The 22,438-nt window shown below is 51.6% G+C and overlaps 1 protein-coding gene across 2 annotated transcripts; it reads left to right on the forward strand.

The window, feature by feature from the left end:
* The first annotated feature begins 570 nt into the window (after positions 1 to 570).
* LOC123029725 (ras and Rab interactor 2-like) lies at positions 571 to 21,821 on the forward strand. Of its 2 annotated transcripts, XM_044442956.1 has the most exons (6): positions 571 to 842; positions 8,947 to 9,041; positions 15,383 to 15,575; positions 16,791 to 16,902; positions 18,736 to 18,808; positions 19,938 to 21,821. In XM_044442956.1, exons 1-6 carry the CDS (start codon positions 801 to 803, stop codon positions 20,503 to 20,505), a joined length of 1,083 nt encoding a protein of 360 aa, XP_044298891.1. In that variant the 5' UTR covers positions 571 to 800; the 3' UTR covers positions 20,506 to 21,821. The 2 variants fall into 2 exon arrangements, with proteins under 2 accessions (XP_044298891.1, XP_044298893.1); XM_044442958.1 differs by lacking the exons at positions 571 to 842; positions 8,947 to 9,041 and adding an exon at positions 9,148 to 9,794.
* Positions 21,822 to 22,438: the final 617 nt, after the last annotated feature.

A 22,438-nucleotide genomic window follows, 5' to 3' on the forward strand; every position in this document is an offset into this window, starting at 1 on the left:
GAGAGTTGATAAATGGCACTGATTACAGGAGGTTAACGAAAGGATCACTGAGGCACAGGAATTATGGTGGGTCTTGGCATGCAAATCAGGGTGATTGCAATTCTGCTAGAAAAACTTGGCTGGCCACCTTATCAGTTTTGTTAGCCCAAGAATAGCCGGGGGACCCCTTTCCTTGGTAGCCCATTCTGCACAGGCTTCCCAGCCAAAGGGAGGAACCATCCCTTAAAGGAACAGCTGGAAAATAACACAAAGCAGGAGCCTGTCTTGAAATTCGGGCTCTTTCTGAGAAGGAGACGCAGAGATGTGGCAGGTTTGCTTTTATAACACAAAGGCGCCTATCAGCCACCTTTTTCTCCCAGGATTTCCCCGAATTTCCCCAACACTTGTGACATTTTTCATGTCCCTGTCTGGGCACAATCCTCGGTGCTAACACACCGGACAGATCTGGAAACGCAGTGAAATGTTTGCAGTGTTCTCCTGGGGGCTCCACGGGGACTTCTTGGGGAGTTTTTCAAAACCCACCCGAAGCAACTCGTGGGGTCTGTGTGTGTGTGTGGGGGGGTGCCTGTAGGAATCCGTGAAGTCCAGCGTGCAAGAACTGGTGGGTAAAAGACTCGAGGAGGAAACATGGGGCACAGTGTTGTTGACAGGAAAAGATCTTGGCGATCTGTTGTCGAGACTGTTCTTGTGGCTTGGAAAGGAATTTCCTACAGACTACAGACTGGACTAGCCATTAAAAATGTCTCTGCTTCTAGGAGGGACTCGGCGGAGCGTTCCCGGAGCAAACGTCAGCGCCAGCCATGGAAACCCAGTGCCTGACTGAGAGGAGAAGCTTTTTTAAGGTACTGCAAAGCCCTTTCTTCTTTCAAGTTGCGACGTGCATTTTCTTTGGGATGGGAGGTTTCGCGCTACTCATTTTCCAGGCTCGGGATGCTGAGGGACCTGCAATAACTCAGTTTCCCAGCTACTGGAATCTGCCTTTCCCTTTGTAATTTGAGAGGATGAGGATAAACAATGCCACGTGCTTTCTTGGAAGCTTGGCTGTTGTTGAGTCGCGGGCTTTGATGGAGAACAAGAGGGCCAGCTGTGCACTGCATTTGATTCCAGTTTCCCTGAAAACCAGCCATTCCGGTTATGCATTTAATTAATTCCCTGGGCTTTATACTGGCAAATACATTTCCTGCTGCCGCAGCATTTAGTAGATCAGAACGCTTTTATGCACATGGCAGCTGTAGTTTAAAGCGCAAAGGTTTTGCTAACAAAATCAGGTTTTGCCGAAATCCTTCCTGAATCAGGGCGTTCCTGGTTTTGCTTCTGAGGCGGGATGAGCTGCCAGCGGAGGCAGGTCTTTCTTCAGGGCTAACAGCCGAGCCTTCAGAGGCTGGAAACCTTCGCTGAAGGTCTGGCCAGCTCTTAGGCCCCTCCTGAGCGGAGGAAATTAGTGGTGTATTCTGTGCAAGCTGCAGCCAGCCTCTGTGCATGGCAAGACGGCAGAACTGGCAGGCCTTCCGTCATCTCTGCAAACAGGATGCTCCGGGTTGTAAACACGAGGAGGTCCCGAGCCTGCATCTTACCCTGATCTCATCCTCAACTGGGTCAGGGAATGGGCAGCTTTTCCTAGGCTTGGCTTCAAAGCTGGGGTTGAACAATCCCTGCAGTCAGTCTTGATTAAGCTTGACTGCAGTCATGGGGGATGGTTGTGCCCCCGAACCACACACCTGCCCTCGGTGCAGGGGGGCGGGGCGGGGGCGGTCTGGATGAGACCCTCGCCAGAGGCAGGGTGCTGAGCCCTCCGCCTGGATCTGGTCAGCTGTGCTTGCGATTTGTATGGGGGGGGGGGACTCCCTTTGGTACCAGCAAGCACTTTCTTCCTTTGCAGATTGTCGTTGGGGGGGGGGGCGTGCTCCAATTCAGAATGCAGTGGGGAACAAAGGGCTAAGTCCCCCTCCCCTCTTCACGGAGGGAAGGATCGGGGCCCCTCCCTGCCTCCCGTTTCCTCTGAAACAGCAACTACCCTTCACAAAACCCATTCAGGCAATTGCTCATTGCCTACTCTATCCAGGCTAGCCAGAGAATTTGGATCAGGCGACGGGTCCAGTGAACTGGTCGTAGCTGATGTGCCCTCGCTTCCGTGGGGCTTGCTATGGGGGAAGGCTGGCAGCTCCGCAGCGCATTTCCTTGCTGCGCTCTCAGCCCGACCGCCTGCTGTGGCCTCAGCCACGCTTGAACCCAGTGCCCCCTTTCCCTGGCAGGATCCGTACGACTGCGTTTGGGAGCCCTCCCGTTCACACGCAGTCTGCCCCCTTTGCAAAGCCACGCAGCCGGCCTCTCCCCCCTTCCGGCATCCCCGTGGACATTTGCGCGGGTCTGGTGGGACTCAGGAAGGCTCTCCCTGCTGCCGCCTCGCTTCGCGCGCCCCTTCCTCCACCTGCACGTCTCCAGGTTTCCTTGCGCGTTGTCGTATTCCTGCCGGGATAAAATGCCGGAGGGAGGGACGGCGGTTGAGATGCTCCTGAGAAATGCCTCAGTGCCGCCCAGGCTTCACGGGAAACCCACAAGCGGGACATTGGCCATTGCTGGCTGCCACCCAGGCTTCAAACAAGGTGCCTTTGAAGACTCACCCAGCGTCAAAGGAGGCGGAAACAGCCAAGGGGACGCAGGACTCCGGGGAGGAAGGGAAGCTGTGCTCCTGCAGGACGCAGCCCCCCGAGGATTCCCAACCGGAGACCCATCCGCTGCTTGCACGGAGGAGGCCGAGCCCTCCTGCACTGCCTGACTGCAAAGGCCGAGAGACGTCAGCACAGTTGTGGACCTGGCTACGGGTGGGCAAAGGGGGTGCGTGTTCCCCTCGCACAAAAGAGGCGTCCATTCTTTGGTGTCCCGAGCCCGAATCCAAGAAGCAGGTCCCAAGAAGCAAGTCTTTCCCGGATCACGCAGGCAAGAGAGAGCTGGGAAAGGTCCCAGCAAGCTGGCTGTCCTCAGACACCTCGCAAAACGACATCCCTTCAGAGGAGACCAGATCGAGGCTCGCCCACAGGCGATGGACAGGTGGAAGGAGGCCTTCCCAGTTGCCGAGGGTCGCCACCTCCCGACTGCTCAAAGGACCTTATCCGAGCCACCGATGCCTCCGAGAGGAGAGGGCAGGCCGTGAGAATGTAGGCGGGACCGGCAATCAGGCCGACCTCGGCAGAAAGCTCGCCGTCCGGGAGATGAGCTGGTGCGCGTCAGGGAAGGGTAGCCAGGCTTCCAGGTAAATTGCACCCTTATCTGCCAAGGAAGTTCCCCGTCACCCTGTGGTGGATATGGAGCACCCAAGGGCACGCGGGAAGCTCTTCGCCAGAACCTGCTCCCGCGGAACCAGCTCGGTCTCCGCTCGGCAAAAGGCCAGCTCCTCGGCCACTCGGCTGTGCAATGCAGAAGATCTGCCCGGGGCGCCTGCCTCTTCGCAACACGGTTGATTTCCGAGCTGGCAATCCGAACGAGCCGCTTGCTACTGGACAGGCACGGGCAAGGATCTAGCCGCTCTTCAAAAACCGCCACCCAGGCTGGCGGGGAGGAGGGGGAAAGGACGCGGGAGGCCCTTTCCGTGCAGCATGGGTCTCGGGAGCAAGCCTGCGAGGAAGTCCGAGGCCTCCCCGGCACGGGTGCCCAGGAATCGTCTCCCAAGCCAGAGGAGGGAACTGTGCCAAAGACATGCCGGGCCTTGCAGGAACCAGACAGCTGCGAGCCCAGAGCTGTGCACTCCCGGCGATATTTCCCCCTTGGCTCGTCCTCGCCCCAATTCGCTGCTTGGAAGAAGGGCTTGCCGCTTTCTGCAGCAGAGCAGATCCGCTGCTTTAAAGAGTTGTGGGGCACTCAGACCCTGCCCAGCGGCCTTCCCCCTGAATGCCCGTTAAACCGGCTGACCACTCCAGCTGATGTGCCTCGGGGTGGCGAGGGGAGGCCCACGATCGGACGACCGCGTTTTGTTATGCTCCTGACCCGGGCTGTGCGCCTCGCATGAGCACACGCTGACGTCTGCTCCGTGAAGGACATGGTGGGGCTGCCAAGAAGCCCAGCTGAAAGGACCCAGCCGGACCCTTGGCCAGTCGTTCCCAGCACACCTCTTGAGGAGACTGGCTTTGTTTTACCCCTGGTGGTGGCAGCTGGTCGCACAGACTCCGACTGCTTCTCTAGGCACTGGGTTGCCATCCACCCACCCGCAATTTCTAGCGTGAAACCACCGGATGCCGTTTTAATCTGCCTTTTTCCCACCGGGCAGGGCTGAATAGGACCGAAACTCGGCATAACCACGGCAAGCCAGCTCAGCTCGTAATGCTGCAGACAAGTAATGCATGCAATACTAATTCGCTCCTTACAAGAGGCGTCTTGCAACACGGGGGAATAATAAGCGGCTCTTTACAAGGCGCTCTTATTCCTTGCGTGTCTGCAGAATCCAAGCGAGTCTTTGGCACACTGTTCCTCTTGGTGGGGGAAATGCTCGCGGATCGGTCGCCTTCTCCTTTTTCACATGAGGAATCCCCCTCTCGCCCTCACCTGCAAAATGGGACGCTGCTGTCTTGGCAGATTCATTCTGCTCCAGGCACTTTCCTTCTCCCTCTTTCTGGGCTTGTGTCGTGGAATCTTGTGCTGAGAATGGATGGGAAGGGGATGGGGTGGGAAATCGCAGCCACACGGTTGGAACTTGCAAGCCGGTGGAAAAATAGGTTCAGGGTATCACCAGCTTGACGGAAGCTCTGATCCAATGGAGGCGGTTTTTGTCCTTGACATTTTCCCGCAAGACCCAGGTCTTGAAACGATCTGCAGAAGAGAGATTCCTGCAGGGATCAGGCTGGGCACAGCGATCCAGGCAGGAGTTTTCTCCTCCAAGTTCATGGCTCTGTTTACAGCCTCAAGGGCCAAATCTGGCCTCTCCTCCCAGATTTAATATTAACTATTTAATATGAAATACACTTTCTGTTGTGTAACGTATCAAAATGCTTCCTAAAGCAACATTGGCTCACTCACTGGTCCAAACACGAGACGGAAGGGGCAGATTGCAAAAGTTTTCTGCTGTTCAAAGAGCAAATGGATTTTCTTTTAATGTAAAGCACAGAAACTGCCAGTGTCCAATGTGACCCCCCCCCCCCCGGAAAAAGTAGTGTCCTTATCCTGTTTACTCTCGCCTTGCAGTATAAATTCACGGCACTTCCGCAGAGTATTTGGAACGCCAGGGGACGGGCCCTGCCTGCCCCATTCAGGTGTGTGCAGCTCACCTGGAAAGAAATGAGGGGAGACAGGTGGGAAGGTGGGACTGGGTTGTTTGGGATCGTGAAAGCAGAAGTTAGGGGCATCGGCCCGGCACCAGGGTTGTCCATCCAGGTTGCGTGGCGTTCCCGAGACACGTTGCAGCTCCCCGACCCTCCGTGGATCGTTTTCAGGCGGCTGGAAGGGCTGCCACGCCTGAGGGGTTTGGGGAAGCCCGCTTCTGCCAGCAGCCCCCCGCTGGGTCAGCATGAAGCCACACATGGGATCAAGCAGGATCTGGACCTTCGTGTCCTTTCGGAAGGGTTGGACCCCGCTCCAAGGACAGAACTTACTTCCTTGTGCTCCTTGGGCCAGCTGCAAGCTCTCGGCCAGCCTACCTCGCAGGGTTGTTGTTGTGAGCATAAATTGAGTGGAAGAGGATTATGCGAGCCGCCTAGGCAGCCTCGCAAGAGGGAAGAAAGACAGGTGCAGGTGCAGAATCACCACCATCCTCCTCTCTGGTATACCTGGAGGACTTGCATGTGGTACAGTCAGAGCAGGCATGAATGACTGCCCAAGTCCAGCTTTGAGTGACACATTCTGCCGGCTTTGGGCAGCCTGCCACTGGTCAGCATTTCTGGAGTTGCAGAGCCAAACATCTGGAGCCCACAAGGTTGCCTACCCCTTGTCCAAATAATGTTTGCATAAAGTACATTTCTCAGCTGCTGTGTGACGGCTGCAGTTTGCTCAGAGAAAAATGCAAGATTGCAATTACTTCTCGATTATCTGTGTGTGGAACATTTGGTGTCAGGCCTTCCAGGAGATGGGACTACGAAAGACAGGCTGCCGAAGCCCTGGGTCCAGTGTGCCCGGAAGCCGGAGCCTCACGGCAGACGATCGCGTGCTCCGTTTTTGGTGGGGCTCCCTTTGGACGAGAGGGGATTTGCCCTGGGCCCACCTGCCTGCACTCCAAGCACCGGAAAGCGGCTGGAAAACCCGCCTCTCACTGCCCCACTGCCCAGCACTGGTCCATTAGGGGAGCCGGAGACACGGTTAGCTCACCCCGGCCGGGCGCTCAGATGCACCCTTTGCGGGCCGCAGGTCTGGTCCCCTGCAGTGTGTCCTTGTGTCCAACAGGGGGCACACGTGCCTTGGGAGTCCGACGGAGCACATTTGTCTGGCGGATGCAATGAGTCCGTTTCCCACCCGTGTCCATTTCACCTGTTTTCTTTCCTCGGTCAGCTGCATCCTGTTTTTGCCTCGATCCGATTCACCTTCTGTTTTAATTTCCCTCCCACAACATGCATATTTTCCTATGCGCTTTAAACCCCTTCTAAAGCTGAGGACGGCTGCGTAATTCAGACGGTGTGCAAACTGAAAGATGAAAGACGGCATTCTCTTTCGACCCAAGGGCTGAATCCCATGCTGGAGAAAATTAGGGGTGAAACATTCCTGCATTCTTGAGAGGAGGATAAAACCCCCACATAATTTCCATAATTAAGTCTTAGAGGAACGCATTTCAACCTTTTATTATAGAATAGTGAAAAAACTGCACAGAAGACCAGGAATGACCCAACCTTCAGGGGTGTGGAGAAATGCTAGCAAAACTGTGATATTTTTGCTTATTTATAAATATTTACAAATATTTATAAATATTTGCTTATTTATCTGGCCAGGGTGACTTCTTTTATATTGTTATTTATTTTATATTGTTAATTTTATATTGTTATTTTTGTATTTTATTGTATTTTATTTTGTGCTGTGAGCCGCCCCGAGGCTTCGGCAAGGGGCGGCATAGAAATGTTTTAATAAATAAATAATAAATAAAGGTTTATACGGTAGTCATATTTTCATAAAAGCAGCTGTAGCTGGTTTCTTTCTTTTGATTTATTTAAAGAAAGTGTATTGTGGGTCTTGATGTTGTTAACTGTGTGCATTTCGGAAAGCTTTTCTGCATCTTGTGTCGTCTTCTTGAATTTCCCTTGTGCGAGCTTGTACCCTTTGAATTTCCCTGGTACTCCGTTTTCCTCATTTGGGCAAGACTTCCATTCACTGACGGAGGCCTTCTTCTATCAGTCAACTTGATACTGCTTGTTTCCCACGCTGGTGACCCCTTGGGACTTCATGCTCCGTTTCCTAACCTGTGGGTCACATTTTAGCTGAGCTTCTGTTGTGGTTTTGAGTAATTGCCCAGCCTTTTGAAGGTCTTCAACCCTCTTGATTCCCCCTTTCAACTTCTTTTTTACCAGTTCCCTCATTTTCAAGAAGTTTCCTCTTCTGGAATTAAAGGTGATGGTGTTGGATCTCTTTGGAATTTATTTTCGGCGCCAGGCAAAGACCTTTTTATTTAAGCAGCATTTTAAATGTTAATTTTATCTGGCCAGGGCGGCTTATTTTATATTGTATGTTTGTATTTTATTCTAATGTTTATAGTTTTAATCTATGATTCTAATTATTTAACTTATTGTTGTAAGCCGCCCCGAGGCTTCGGCGAATGGGGCGGCATAAAAATGTTTTAATACATAAATAATAAATAAATAAATAAATAAATAAATAAATAAATAAATACTAAACCCGATAGCGCTCCAGCCACTGTTTTTGTTTGGTTTGACAACATTTACATCCTTGAGCAGCTAAGAATTAAATCTAGTATTACTTCCCCTGTGATCAGTTCCATGTTCCAGTAATTTATGACACTGAGAAGTTTAGCTTGTTTGTCCTGGCTGGAACCGACATTGATCCAGGCTGTGCTTTAATGTTCCTCCTCGAATATTTCAGGTCAAATACTTGCATATTGGTATTTTAAAAAACCAGCCTGAAGTGCACTTTCAGCTTTCTTTGTTTACTGAATCTGCAAAATTAAATGAGTCTCTAACACATCACACAAAATTATCCAATGTGAATAAAGCTTTGCGAATTAGACTAATTCGCATGGGAAAGTTTTGCAGAAAAGCCACATCCTTGGAGGAGCGGACACGCAACTTGGTGCTCACGAAAGGGTCTGGATTGCAACTCCCATCATCCATTATCCCTGACTGTGCTCACGGAAGTTGGAGGTAGTTGTGATCAAAACCGTCTGCTGGCTGCCAGGCTGCCCATGGCTTGCGCCAGGTGTATTTAATTGCTTTGCACACCTGAGATAAATGCTGACGGCGAATGGAATGGGCCAATCTACAGCGCTGGAAGTTTCTTTGATTGCAGTGGGGAGAGACAGATATGCTCACGTTGGACTGCGCTGGTGTTTTTCTAGCCTGCGTGCGAGCTGCGTCTGACTTAGCTTTGCCCTGCTTTAGCTTTTGACCAGCTTGCTGTTTGCTTCCTCATTGCATAAACCACTTTGGTGCTTGTTTAGACCAAAACAAGGACCCACATCTCTCCAGTCAGAGGCCCCTTCCTTGCTGAAGATGCAAGGAACTGCGTCCACCCTGCAACATCTTTCGCTCGATGGCAGATAGAAATGTTTAAAGAAGCATGTTCCGTTTTGCTGTATTTACTTGGGAAATGCAAGATGCAATTTCCTGACCCCCTGGGATTGTAATGAACGCCTTTGCCCCAGGAGCTGAAGAAGCCCGTTATCCTGTTTTCCTTGTCTCAGGAAAGGGAAGTCCAAGCTGAAAGGGGTGACGGGGTTTCTGTTCCGAGTGATTCATTTTGCCTGTTCTTTTATTTCCACACCTCTTCCACTGACTTGCCGTCATACCCTTTTTGCCCTTCCTCCAGCTCATTGACACAATCGCTTCAGAAATCGGGGAGCTGAAACAAGAAATGGTGCTCACAGATGCGACGCTGGAGGATGGACCCAACAGCCCGGAAAGGTGAATTAAAGCACCGCGTAAGGGCATCACTTGGTGAACTTGGGAGGGAGGGAGGGAGGGAGGGAGTCTCTGTGGCCTCTGCCGACGCCGTTCTGCAATTAGGCAATGACGTTTGGTGCTCGGATGAGCCGTGAGTGGGGCCCGTGGCCACGGCTGAGAAGTACGCTGATGTTTCCTTTCTATTTTACGCCCGCTTGGCTTCCTGTAACAACTGAGGAACTGCGTGGACATAATGTTATCTGGTTTCCAGCTATACGTAAACAATCCCTAAGGACCGAAAGTAGAACTTGCCCCATCTTTTGTGTCTGGTTACTGAGGAATTTTAGCTTCAACTGGAGGTTTGGATCCGGAAAAGATGTACGGGGTTGATAAGCACTGAAGACAGTGAGAAGGGTCAAGTAGCTTTGGCTTCGATGGGGAAAATGCTTCCTGTGCTGTTTGTAGCACAAATTCCCTCTGCTCCGTGACACAGAGGTGCAGTTTCAGTGAAAACTTGGTTGATTTCAGAAAGGCTTGTGAGACTGTATTTCTTGGAGAATCGATGCGAAAGACTGCAGGTGGCGTGCTCCCATTTTGTAGGTGTGTTTTTAATCCGCGCTGGCTGAACGTCCGCTCAGTGGATGGACTTGCTCCTGGATGAGGTGGCGGAGACGGCTGGCGGAAATGGACTCTGATTTTGTCTGCCAGATTTCCTGATGCCGTAGCAGGATGGACCCGGGCTGGGGAGGTGAAGGACAGTAACCGGGGTCGAGAGTAAGTTGGTGGTCCCTCTGGTGGTCTCCCTGGAGTGTCTCAGTCCCGCTTGATGGGCTTTGGAGCCAAGACTGGGCCAGGGCTGGTATGCCACTCGTGCCTCGCACAGTTTCCCCCCTCCAGGCTTGCAGAGCCTTTGCAGATGCTGTGTTGGCATCACTCAGGTCCAGAGAACACCCCCATGAATACCGAGATGTGCTCTGCGGAAGCCACGGCTGCAATTTACGTGTGAAGCTTGCACACCTGGCTGGCGGGGCACGGGGCGCCTCGCAGGTGAGCGGGCCAGCTGGGAAAGGAAGAATCGGCAGTTCTAGCAAACGCTGGCCAGGTTTAAAAAGAAAGGAAAAAAAGCAGGAGGAAATATAGGAGGCTGGGAGCGGAAGGAAGGTTTTCCACATGATGTGGGCAGGAAGGGAGTTGGAACAGTGAATGGACGGGCTTCTGCAGGTGGGCTTTAGCATCAACAGGCCATCAGCAACATTATATTGGGTGCCCACGGAGCTCTGGTGTTGGCCCTGGGCAGAATGATGGAGATTGGTGTGCTTGGGAATATACGATGAGCTCACTGTTGCCGAGAGACAGTACCTGAGGAGGTTTGCAATCCCTGCTGGAATGGAGGACCTGTTGACCCCTTGGATGCTCCTGGATCCAGAAATATTTATTTGCATATGTGTGTAAATATATGTAAATCAGTAGTTCTGAGGACTGTAGGGGGATTTCTGGGCACCAAAGTGAGTGACTTCATCAGGACCTGGGCTGAAGTCTGAGAGGGAAATGAATCATGCTGCTGACACAGTTCCTTCCAAATGCCCTCTCTCAGGAAGTTTTCTGGCGTCATGTTTCTCAGAGGAGTTTAGGGCTGCAAGGATCCTAACGACGCGTTGTACAAGCACTAGTGCGCTGTTTCAGAAGCATCCCCTTTCCCCCTGTCGGGTTTGTACACGGCCAGCTTTCACGGGCAGAGAAATGCACAGCAGCTTTGCCTTCTTCTCCATTTAAAAGTGTATTCAAAAAGCCTCACCCGGGAAAACAGGCAGGGAGCAACGCTTGACAGTCAGCACCAAAAGCCCGCCACTGTTCATCCTGGTTCCCTACCACGTGTGTCCCGGTTTCGGGATCGTGCTTTGGGATCGTCCTTCTTGCGGAAAGTCCCTTTTCCAAGAGGTTCCCCTCTCTCAGCGCTCTCTCTCTCTCTCTCTCTCTCTCTCTCTCTCTCGAGGAATTCCGGCCACTCCGCTTTTCTCCCGCCTCAGGATGGGAGGCTTTCAGCCGCTCTGCTCCCTTTGGCCATTGGCCTGCTGTGAACTCCCCACCTGCTTCTCCCCAAGAATGAGCCCCCTGGGAGCAAAGGGAGCCGGTGCCACAGGGAAATGACGGCACAAAAGCCTTTTTCCCCTGGAGGAGATGAAGTGGAGGCGTTTCACTTGGCAAGGGCTTTGCTGGAGGTGGAGAAAAGCAGGGGACAACCAGACGGTGCCAATGGGTGGGCCTGGTTTCCTTGGTAACAGGATGCAGAGAGAAGGGGGGAAGGATGGAGGGGCTGTTTGCCACCTAGCCCGCCCTCTCCCCTACCTGTGCCATGAGGTCATTGGCTGTGGTGCGGCCTCTACGACATCCCAGCTTGAGGGTGGAAGGGACCAGCAGGGATGGGGCCCCTGCTGTAAGATCTTTCCTTGGAGGGGTTTTTTTTTTTAAATTATTTTATTATTTATTTATTTAGTTTTTTCATATGTCGCCTCAATACTAAAAGTCTCTCTTCTTGGCAACTTTGATCAGCTCCCTGCTTAGCTCATGCTTATGCGCACAGCCATCTTTCCCTTCTGCCCCTGCAGAACAAGCGCCATATAAATGTTTTCCCACCAGCTGGACCTGTCTGAGCAACCCGTGCTTTAGAAGCCCAAGCTTCGGTGACCTTGGAGGGTGCAGCTTATCTTGACCCATTTTATTATTTATTTATTTATTTATTTATTTATTTATTTATATTTAAAGCATTTTTACGCCGCCCCCTTTGCAACAAGCCTCGGGGCGGCTTACAAGGCAAATAAACAAATGTTAAGTAAACTTTAAAAATCCGGATACATCTCGGCGAAACTATACAAACCAATAAATAAAAACAGAAATTAACAATTAAGATATCGTTTAAATAAAAAGGTCTTGGTCTGGCGCCGAAAAACAAATAATAACGGCACCAGGCGGACCTCTCTGGGGAGCGCGTTCCATAGGTCTGAGTTTAGCTTTGGGTTGGATACTGCGTTGCTCGGCTTGGCAAATGACCCACGGGGGGGACTGAACGGGGGAAATGCGCCCCCTCGGGGTCAGTGCGGGGGCCTTCCGTGAGGAGGGGAATCTGTGGGATGTCCTCGCTGGAATGGCATTGGCAGCTCAGACGGGAGAGCTTGGCCATTGTCCTACAGGGCACCACATGGCTCTGGACCACAAGGCCGTTCGGACATTCGGGGTCAGTGCGGCACCATCGAGGCGTCCAGCAACACTGAACCTTCGCAATCTAGTGCCAAGGAGACGGGGAAAAATGCTCTGAGGAATGAGGTGTGAAGCTGGCACATTCCCTTGGGCGTGGATTGCCTGAGGATTCACCCTCTCCTCTTGGCAACTTGGATCAGTTCCCCCCTAGCTCATGCTTGTATACACAGCCCTCTTTCCTTCTGTTCCTGCAGCACGATCGCCATATAAATGTGGTTGCTCTCCCTGCCATGCTTTTAAAATAAATAAATCCCCCTTTCACACATTTCTCCAACCTGCCTCTAGTACCAGAACAAACCTAGCCTGAGAGAAAGGCTGGGAGTAAAACTTTAAGGGCTGTCGGTATCATTTTGTTCAAGCACACGTACTGATAGATCAGACTAAAGATAAATCTTCTAGAGACTTAGGCTGAGCCCTCAAGAACGGCGACTGCATGGCCATGTATTGGTCTTCCAACGCAGTCCTAAGACGGCACTCCAGAATCTCCTTAAAGGCGAGGAAATGAGGAGCAAAGAGGAGCACGTGCCAGGAAACCAAGGCTGCCCTGCATCCGTTGGGATTACCGGGGGGAAAGAACTCGCAAGGAAGGCTCTCCTGCTTTGCTGAGAAAACTAGTCAGTCACCTCGGACTTGGATGACCACTTAGAAGCTGAGCAGAACAGGAAACGAGTCACGTGCCAGGTTATGACAGGCTCACACTAATGTTAGGGTTGCCAGGTGCAAAACACCTGTCCGTGTAATAGCTGTGCGGAAGACGTAATTGCAACAGGTGTGGCCGGTCACCTGGCTGCCGCAGGTATTACAGCTAATGGAGCAAGAGGGATGTGACTGAGTCCTGAGCCCTGCTGCTGGATGGATCGGGGCCAGTTTGCACGTGTGTCCGGCATGCAGGAAGCACAGGGGTGTGCCATGGGCCTCTGAGCATTTGCGACCTCCTCTCCATCCCTTCCGCACGAAACATTCAGTGCTACTTCCACACGACCAGGTCGTGTTTGCCGTGGCTGGATGGTGGGGACCCCTCTCCCTTCCGAGAGCTGCAGACGCTTCGTTGTAGTCGGAATCCCTGGCAAGACGGCGCTGGGAAGGATGTGCTGGGAAGCTGTTGTGACACGGGACGGTCCTGCGCAAGCTCTCCAGCTTTCTCTCGCTCTGTCTAAAGCCATTATTTCCTGCCCTTCATTTTATGGTACCAGGGTGGTGTACCAAATGGAATTAAAATGCTAAACTCCTGTGACAGCCTTCGCATCTGAGGGGAGCAGAGGAAAGACAGACACTGTGCGGGTAGAAAACTGCCCCCGGGGCACACAAGGGTACCCATACTCTGGGTCTTACCCCAGAATAAGTTTCCTTTTAATGGAATACCGATGCCTGCCAGCATGACGCGCCAGCAAGCAGAGTACCTGCGGCCTTGATTGACCTGCTCTGTGGTGAGTCGCCTGCAAAGCACCGCAGGTGCCGAGCACCCTTCCTGCGTTGGCAGTCCTTCGCGGTGAAGTCACTTCTGGGCCCATTGTGATGGTGGAGCCGGGAGAGACCATGGGACGGGAGGGTGAATCCCTTTGGCTTATGCAGGCGAGGGCGGCTCGTCAGCCTGTCCCTTGCGCCCACGCACCTCTCGTCCAAGGTCTGATTTCTCCAGCAGCAGATCGTTCTGCAATAGAAGCTTAGGACATGAGCTACAGGATGCTCTTCAGCTGCAATTCCGACCCACGTGGTCACAACCGGTGTATTTAAATCCTTGTGACCGAGGACAAGAACTTGGGATGTCCTATTAGAGTAAGTCTGCTTTCACAGGGCAGCTTTTCCTTAAGGAATCATTCTCTAAAGAAAAGCCACACAATGTCTTCTGTTCTGCAGCGGAGTTGCTCCTTATAGTTGCATGTGACTTAGAAGTACATTTCTTTTTTAAAAATCAAGAAGCAGCATGATAAGAGTTTTGGCTACGAATGCATGGACCAGTTTTTAAATATGCTGAATACTCTTAGAATGGTTCGTACTAGAACAACAATTCTGTAGCGTTTCAGAGCATTGCTAACCCTTGATGTTTCCTAACTCAGCTGTCGTTACGACAGCCCTGCAAGGGGAATGTCCGTAATTATCTCCCTCTTGCAGGTGGGGGCTCGGATGACAGCTTGCTGGAGGCTATGCAGGGTTGGGGTGAGACCGGTTGAATTCAGCCGATACCTTGAACGTAGAAATGCCTCCCCGCCGATTATTTTGGCCTGAAATGGCGCAGTCCTTGCTTCTCTGTGTCATTCCATAGACAAACTTTTGCCAGCCTGATGTGCTGGGTGGCACAGCGGGCGTCCGGAGGTGCCATTCAGCTTGCCTGGACGATGGATCGCGCTGCAGGAGGGGTGAGCTGGCGGGGACCGTCCCGGGTCCATTTCACTGCTCGCAAAGCAGGGGCTCACCTAGTAAAGGGAAAGTCATGACTGACTAGAAGCCAGTAGATGTTGCTACCAGCTTTGGGATTTCTAGGATCGTGAACCTGGATACGAGCAGGGATGGATCCACCCCAGGTGGGGGATCCATGGATACTAGGCTGAGATGGCTTGAGAAGCAGACAAGAGGCCCACCTAACCAACCATCCAACCAACCTCCTCCCTTAGTCTTTACAATGTTCAGCCCTCTCTTCCGGAGGAGGATATTCCAAAAGCGAAAGAGTGTTTGCGGTGGCTTTCCTGGAAGAGCCTTTTTGTGGTGCCAAAGGCGTCCTTTGCTTCATCCGATGGAAAGAATGGAACGGAAGAATCTTAAGTGTAAGCAGAAGGGTTGCGATACAGCAGGGACTCAGCATGAGGTTGCTGGGAGAGGAGTGGAACCGGCTTTTGTCTCCAGGAAGGGCCCTGGGAAAGCCGGCCAGTAACCCTACAGGGGTTGGCTGTACCCCATGATCTTCGCACCGCGTGCGATAGTGCCAGTCACTAGGAAGAAGAACGGTGACGTTCCCGGAGTACCTCCAGCGCAGCTGTAAACCTCCTGATGGACTGGGCCTGGAAATGTTGATTCTGATAAAGCGGCTGAAGGTTGCCTTGAAAGTCCTGATAGTTTCTTCGGTAGTTTAAATTTAAACCTTACGCTTTTGCTTTTGTTTCTGTTTCTAGCCTAGAGAAAGCTATGGGTGAGGTGTGTCCAGAACAGAAGGGTTCCAAAAATCTCGCTCGGGATTCCGGATATGACAGCCTGCCCAGTAAGCTCAGCATACTGGATAAACTCCTGCACACGCACCCCGTCTGGTTGCAGCTTGGCTTGGATGATGCCGAAGCGGCGGATGTCCTACGGCCTCACCCTCCCGGAGTAAGAGACGCCTTTTGCTTGGCCTGAAAAGGCAAAGGGGGTGCCTGTTGGTAGGGCATCCCTTCTTCATGACCGTGCAGAATTAACTTGCTTGCAAAAAAATTGAGAAACAGAACGGACTTCACTTTCCTTCCTTCCCTCCCTCCCTCCCTCCCTCCCTCCCTTCTCTGCCTCCATCCATCCATCCATCCATCCATCCTCTCTGTCTCTGCACATCCTTGCACCGCAGTAGCATAGGAACTGTGTCCCCAAAGGGGCAAGTATTTCACTGTGGGAGTGTGAACCTTGACGGAGGTCCAGGCGGAAGGGCACGGTCCGTGCGGCTGGCCCTGCTGAAGTCTTTGCACTCACGCGTGCCGCGACCCTGCCGTACTCCACGGAAGACGTGGCCCACCTGGCCTGGCCGGCCCACGCCGACTTCCTCGGGAAGGGCTCTGGCTGGTCCGAGCCCAAGCCCAAGGCCGGTGTGGCTGGTGATGGACTCTGTTCTGCCATGAAGCAGCAGGACCCTCGGGAGAGGAGGCGGCTGAGCCTGGTTCCCGGTGTCACAGAGGCTGCGTTTGAACCTCCGGCCACAACGGATGGTCGTTACCGCAACTGACCCACTGCGCTCCGGCTGTGTGGACACTGCCAGGAAGCGGCTCTTATGCATCTCGTTGTGCGAATGGGCCAGGCCAAGCGCTCTGACCCACGAAGAGGGAGGACAGCCTGGTCCAAGGGCATACAAAACATTTTATTTATTTATTTACATATTTATATGCCACTTATGACTGCCAAAGGCCTTCCTAGGCAGCATATAAGTAACAACATATTGAAACCTAGTAAAACAGTTGAAAGAATAAACTATAAAAGGCCACCAGCATTCCTAAGGCCTTCGTATTATTTTTTTAAATAATCGTATCCTGCAAGACAGGGGATACAAGTTGAAGCTGGACCTCAGAGTTGTTCAGACCTGGGCATGGTTAGTGGGCACAGCGGGTTATCACTGAATCCCGTACAAGGAGACCCTTCGGACTTTACAGCGTTTCATAAGTTATTCACCTCTGTGCGGAAAGTTCTGTATAATTACACAGGAGGCCAGCCAAAATAAAACGGGCAGAGCAGAGCCCCCGTGGGTTCCTCGGTGTAAGAAAAGTGGCATATAAATGCAATAAACAGAAGGCCAGAATTTAGCCACCATCTCTTAAAGCCTTGCTCTCGTTTTCATTTTAATAGACATTCCTCGTTAGGAAGTCCTCAAGAATGCAGAAGAAAGTCTTATCTCTGCGTCTACCCAGTGAATTTGGGTCATGCCTCAAGGAGTTTGCAATCAAGGAAAGCACATACAGTAAGTAGTTTAAGAAAAAATGCTTATTTCCTGGATTGTTCCCATGTTTGTTTGCAATCCCTTTTTGGCATCCTGCATGCCTTTTGCGTCTGCACATTTATTTTCCGTTGATTTGCATTCATGGAATCACTCTTGGGGGGCTTTAAAAGCATTAAAGCGGGGAGGAGATAGCAAACATTGAAGACCTTCACGCGAGGATTCACCTCTGCTGAGAGTCATAGCTATCACTGAAGAATTGTGATCGAGCAGAGCTGAATTTAGGACTGATATGGAGGGAGTCTCTGGCATTCTAGACCAAATCAAGTGGATTCTCTAGCCTATGGCACAGAAGCCAGAATATGACCCAAACTGGAGCAGCGGTTTTCTCCTGGCCTATTTCCGTGCAAACAGTGTGGTTATTTAACCCTTGCTGAAGCACAGCCCCTTGCAGGCCCTGCTTGGCATAGCCAACCCCCATTTCTCAGTGTGAACACTCAGGGGCAACACAAGTTAACTCAGATATTTATTTTGGAACTTTCTGCCCTCCCCCTAAGAAAAACACCCTCACTAGTTGCAGTGAAATATAAGATGGAGGAGCTGCCTCTGACCGTTTTTAATACCTCGTGATGCTCACACACGTAGCTTGGGTTGTCATGAAAACTGCTTTTGTTGTTGCTGTGATAAGCGGCACACGTTGTCGGCTCTGCTGTCGGTGCCTTCGCAAGCCACTGTGAGCTCGTGTCTTTAGCAGAGGTGCCACTAGGTGCCCCGAACTCACTGGAAGGCACACGCCTGCCATACAATATGTGAACATTCACCCTATGAATTCCCACAGCACCCAACACTGATCTTATAGTTCTTTTGGCGTGGAAAACGATTCCGTCTCTTCCTGGGATCTTTCTAATTCACTCTTTAGTCCAGGAAAAAGAAGCCAGGTATATCAGCAAGCTAGAAAATTAATAGGGGCGTGTGTTTCCTGTTAAAAGCGACGGGTAGCATCTGTTTACAGATTCAGTATACTTTCGTTATGTCTGCGCTTCATGAAAGCAGTATTTCTATAGCTGTGGGGCAGAGAAATGGAGAAGTGAAAGGATGGGTTTTCTAAATTGCTAAAGGTGGTAAATCTACATCTAAAGATAGATTTTGGCTGTGAGGCAGGGTGGTGCAGTGGTTAGAGCACGGGACTGGGACTCGGGCGATCCGGGTTCAAGTCCCCGCTCGGCCATGGAGCCCACTGGGGGACTTTGGGCCAGTCACAGACTCTCAGCCCAACTGACCTCACAGGGTTGTTGTTGTGGGGATAAGATGGTGGAGGAGAATGATGTAAGCTGCCTTGAGCCCTTTGTAGGGAAAAGGCAGGATATGAATCCAAAAATAAATAAATAAATAAAATCTATACATGTGCAATGCCAATGAATAAATCATCCTTTGATTGATTTTATGTGCATGTATATAAAAAGTAAATTCAGGTGGTTTATCATCTGGAACAAATGTATTACTGTCCGTTGCAAATCCAGACTGCTTGTGGGGTTTGTGTTTACGAAGGCAAGCACTTTCAGCAGAATCCATCATGTTTGCTAGGAAACAACGCAGTTTTTGCCAACTGCTCTTGTGCAACTCAGTTTTTGCCGACCCTTTAATTAACTAATGAAGCATCTGTGGAGACTCTTGAAACACAAAACAGCCCAAGTCTGTTCTACAGACATTTGGCTGAGACATTTCACATGGGTAGTTGTGTATGTGTTTTCATTACAAACACTGTTTTGGAGATTCATTACTACGTAGGAAGTGTGTTTAATAACATTTCGTGGAACGTGGATTGCACAAGTGAGATGGTTTCCTTCTTCTTTGCAGCCTTTTCCTTGGAAGGCTCCGGAATAAGCTTTGCAGATTTGTTCCGGCTCATCGCTTTCTACTGTATCAGCAGGTATTTCGTAGACTACTCTAAAATTGAACTTTTGGCTGCCTTTATATGGATTTCTCTGTGCTTAAAATTGCAAGCGTTTTCGAACTTCCTCAGCAGGCATGCTGCTGAGAAACTGTGAGATATGGGCCGTGAGGGAAGGGTTTGACCGTGGGTTGGCCAGGGACCCTTGCCACGTGGCGTGACCCCTTCCCAAAACATAGAAAACATAGAAACATACGAAACAGAGCGAGTCCGAAGGGGCCTCCCGGGCCATCTAGTCTGACCTCCGGCACCAGCCGGCTCCACTCACGCCATGCCCACCATGTGCACGTCCAGCCTGTCCTTGAACACCCAGCGCCACCAGCGACAATTCCACCCAGCCATCTGCAAAACGGGTGCCCTGGATGCCGAATGCACCCATTTCTCTCCTCCTCCCACTATTCTTCCCATGTTGTGGATAGTTTAAGCCAGTGGCTCTCAGCCTATGGTTCGCAGACCCTTGGGGGGCCACGATGCGGTCACAGGGCCCCCGCGAAGGCTGGAAGGAAGAGGCTGCAAGCCCCATGCCGCCCCAAACACTTCATGCTTTTCCTGGTACTGAGAGCCCAAGCACTTTCCATCGCGGAGATGGCGCTTAGCCCGCGGAGCTCCATGTTCCGGCAGCTGCTCTCCCAGGGCTCACACGGAAAGCTGCTCTCCGCCCTGGTCCTGGAGCTCGTTCAGCTGGGGTCGAAGAGCCTGCGGAATATTCCCTTGGTCGGGTGTTGGCAAACTTCGCTCTCAGTTTCGCTGAACTTCTCGGTCAGCTTTGGCGTGGTGCGGATTTCGTAGGCTGCGGAACTGCAATATACGCACTCACACCCAAGTGGTGTGAAAACACTCGGGCCCTTCTGGCGATCGGCTGTGAGCACGCCTTTCGTTTTGTGCAGGCTCCTATTCGGAATGGCAAACGGATATCCTGCATTGCAGCAGAAGGGTATCTCGGGCTTCCAAACAGCCTCCTCTTAATCATCTCTCCATCAGACCGAAAGAAGAGGAAGTGGCGGGGGAGTTTTTTCTAAGGGAACGTTCTTTCTGGGGTTGTGTCCTGTTGCGTGAGGAGGGTGCATGTGCGAGGCGAGCTAACGGCACTCTCCTTGCTTTCCCCAAGGGATGTCCTGCCCTTCACGCTGAAGCTGCCCCACGCCATCGCCTCAGCAACCACGGAGGCTGAACTCGAGCAGGTGCTGCAGCTGGGACCAAGTAAGTGCGCCTGTCGGGCCGGCCGAGCGGATTTAGCTCCGTCGCTGCGGAGGGCGGCAGAGACGGTGGCACCGCCTGAAGGAGCGACCGTCTCCGGCCTGGCGCTTTTACGGGGTGCGGAGATGGCGAGGGCCCCCCGGGCAGGGCAGGGCCGCCCCAGTGGGGTGCTTGAGCGACTCTGCGAGCGGCCACATTGCGGAGCCCTCCGGGCAGTTTCCTTTCCGAAATCTGCTTTGAGATGCGAGGGAGGTCTGCAGGGCAGGGGCTGGGCTCCGCCAGGCTCTGCTTTTCTGCTGGTCGGAGGGCTGGTGGCCGACGCTCGGGGGCCAGGTCCTGCCCAGGGGTCCCTTGCGGTAGGCGTGCTGTTCTTTCTCGTCGCCGCCTTGGTGCCCGCAGCCGGCGAGCCGCTAATGGGGGAGCGATTTGCTTGTCTTTCGTTTCTTGGCTCAGTTGCTCATTCTCGATGGTTGTCGTGAGTGTCAGCAAGCTGCAGTTTATCTTCGTTTCATGTCTGGGAGTCAGGTGATCCGGGTTCAAGTCCCCACTCTGGGCCAGTCACAGACCCTCAGCCCGACCTACCTTGCAGGGTTGTTGTAGTGAGAATAAGATTAATGGGGGAGTAGAATGACGTAAGCTCCCCTGGAGTTATTTGGAAGGAAAAAAAAGGCAGGGATATAAATATAGTAAGTAAATGAAACTTACTTACCCACTTCACTACCACTTTCCTAGGCTAATTTGTGAACCCACTTTCCTAGGCTAATTCTCAGAGGGCATCCGTTCCTAAACATACTTACCAAAGGAAATGTATTTTGGCTTGAGGCGTTTCCTAGGCAAAATTGTTCATTACATATCTAATAACTGCATCCTTTACTTACCTGGGAAGTTTGGAGTGGTTAATCAGCCGCAGCGTGTGAGTGCCAAGGGGCTTGAGTAGCCCCCCATCAAGTTCGGTCTGTGGCAGGAGCATGGAAGAGATTGAACTTTCCTCCTCCAATCCGGTGATCCCTCACCTTATTACTCAGACATAAGACTGTTCTGTGCAATTACGATGAGGGATACTTCTAAATAGTGGCTGGTTAACCCTTTCCTGGGGTGTGTTTATTAGCAGATCAGATAACAATTAAGAATGGGAGGTATCCACTGAATTAACGAGAGTTTACAACTAGCCCTGCTTAGAAACCGGGGCAGGCTTTCTAGCCAATTCCCCAAGAATTGAGCTCCCATAAGGACAAGCTTGAGCTGTTCCGTCTTGCTTATTGACTGATGAACAAAAGTTTGTTTGTTGCTTCTGAGCCATTCTTGAAACAGCTGCGGCGCTTGGACTGTTCCTCTCTCAAAATGCCCCAACCTGAATTTGAAGGATGAAGCTACTGTTAGAACCTGGCATCCAAACACAAAATAAAATTATGCAAGGATGAAAGGGGGAAATTTAGTCATAGTTGGCCTAGTTAGGCAAAATGTCCTATCCCCGCTCTTAGGTAAATAACTGCATTTATTATTTTGCTGGAAAGGTCTTGAAGACTTCCCTTCCCTTCCACCCACAGCAGTTCCCAACTAATCCCCAGACTGGGTGAACCAGATTCTTAAGCAGGAGTGAATTCAAATTCATAATTGCAGTGTGTCATCTAGGTGATTCCCACGAAAACACGAACTACGAAAGCTTATATGCACTGCAAGACATATAAGCTTTTGCTTGTTGCTGTGATTTGCAGTGGCATATTTACGTTATATATTTATATTTATGCAGACAATGAGCAAGAGCGTATAATTCTGGGCTCCACAGTTGAAGAAAGATGCAGGGAAGCTGGGAAGGGTCCAGAGGAGGGCAGCAGGGATGATCCAGGGATTGGAAGCAAAGCCCCGTGAGGAGAGATGGAAAGAACTGGGCATGTTGAGCCTCAAGAAGAGAAGACTGAGGGGAGATGGGGTAGCACTTTTGCAATGCTTGAAAGGCTGCCACAAAGAGGAAGGCCAGGCGCTTGTCCCGTCCATCCCAGAGTGCAAGACGCAGAGTGCAATAATGGGCTCAGGTTGCAGGAAGCCAGATTCCGGCTGGCCATCTGGGAAAGTTTCCTGTTAGTATGACAAGGGAACCCATGATGGAGGGAGGCGGTGGGCTCTCCCACCCGAGAGGCCGTCAAGATGAAGCTGGGCAGCCCTCTGAGAGGAATGGTTGAACTGGGAGTCCCGCACTGGGCGGGGGTTGGATCTGGTGGTCCTCTGGCCCCTTCCAGCCTGACTCTTCTAGGGTTCTGTAGCAATTACTGCATTAATCATGTACATGGAGGTGTGTACCTGTTGTGGAGGATCCTAGAGGATGGGCACGAGAGAGGTTGATATAGTCTTGTAAGTTGTGGATCAAGCAGAGAGAACGTCCTCTTGGACAGAACTTGAGGATTCCAGTGAAAT

Source organism: Varanus komodoensis, unplaced genomic scaffold (genome assembly GCF_004798865.1).
Source record: "Varanus komodoensis strain SLA01 unplaced genomic scaffold, ASM479886v1 scaffold40, whole genome shotgun sequence".
Lineage (NCBI taxonomy): Eukaryota > Metazoa > Chordata > Lepidosauria > Squamata > Varanidae > Varanus > Varanus komodoensis.

Excerpts from the sequence above, each read along its gene's own strand:
- LOC123029725 (XM_044442956.1), top strand. The coding sequence starts at position 801 with ATGGAAACCCAGTGCCTGACTGAGAGGAGAAGCTTTTTTAAG. Across the intron at positions 16,903-18,735 it reads AATCAAGGAAAGCACATACA|CCTTTTCCTTGGAAGGCTCC; the intron begins GTAAGTAGTTTA and ends TCTTCTTTGCAG. Across the intron at positions 18,809-19,937 it reads GCTTTCTACTGTATCAGCAG|GGATGTCCTGCCCTTCACGC; the intron begins GTATTTCGTAGA and ends GCTTTCCCCAAG.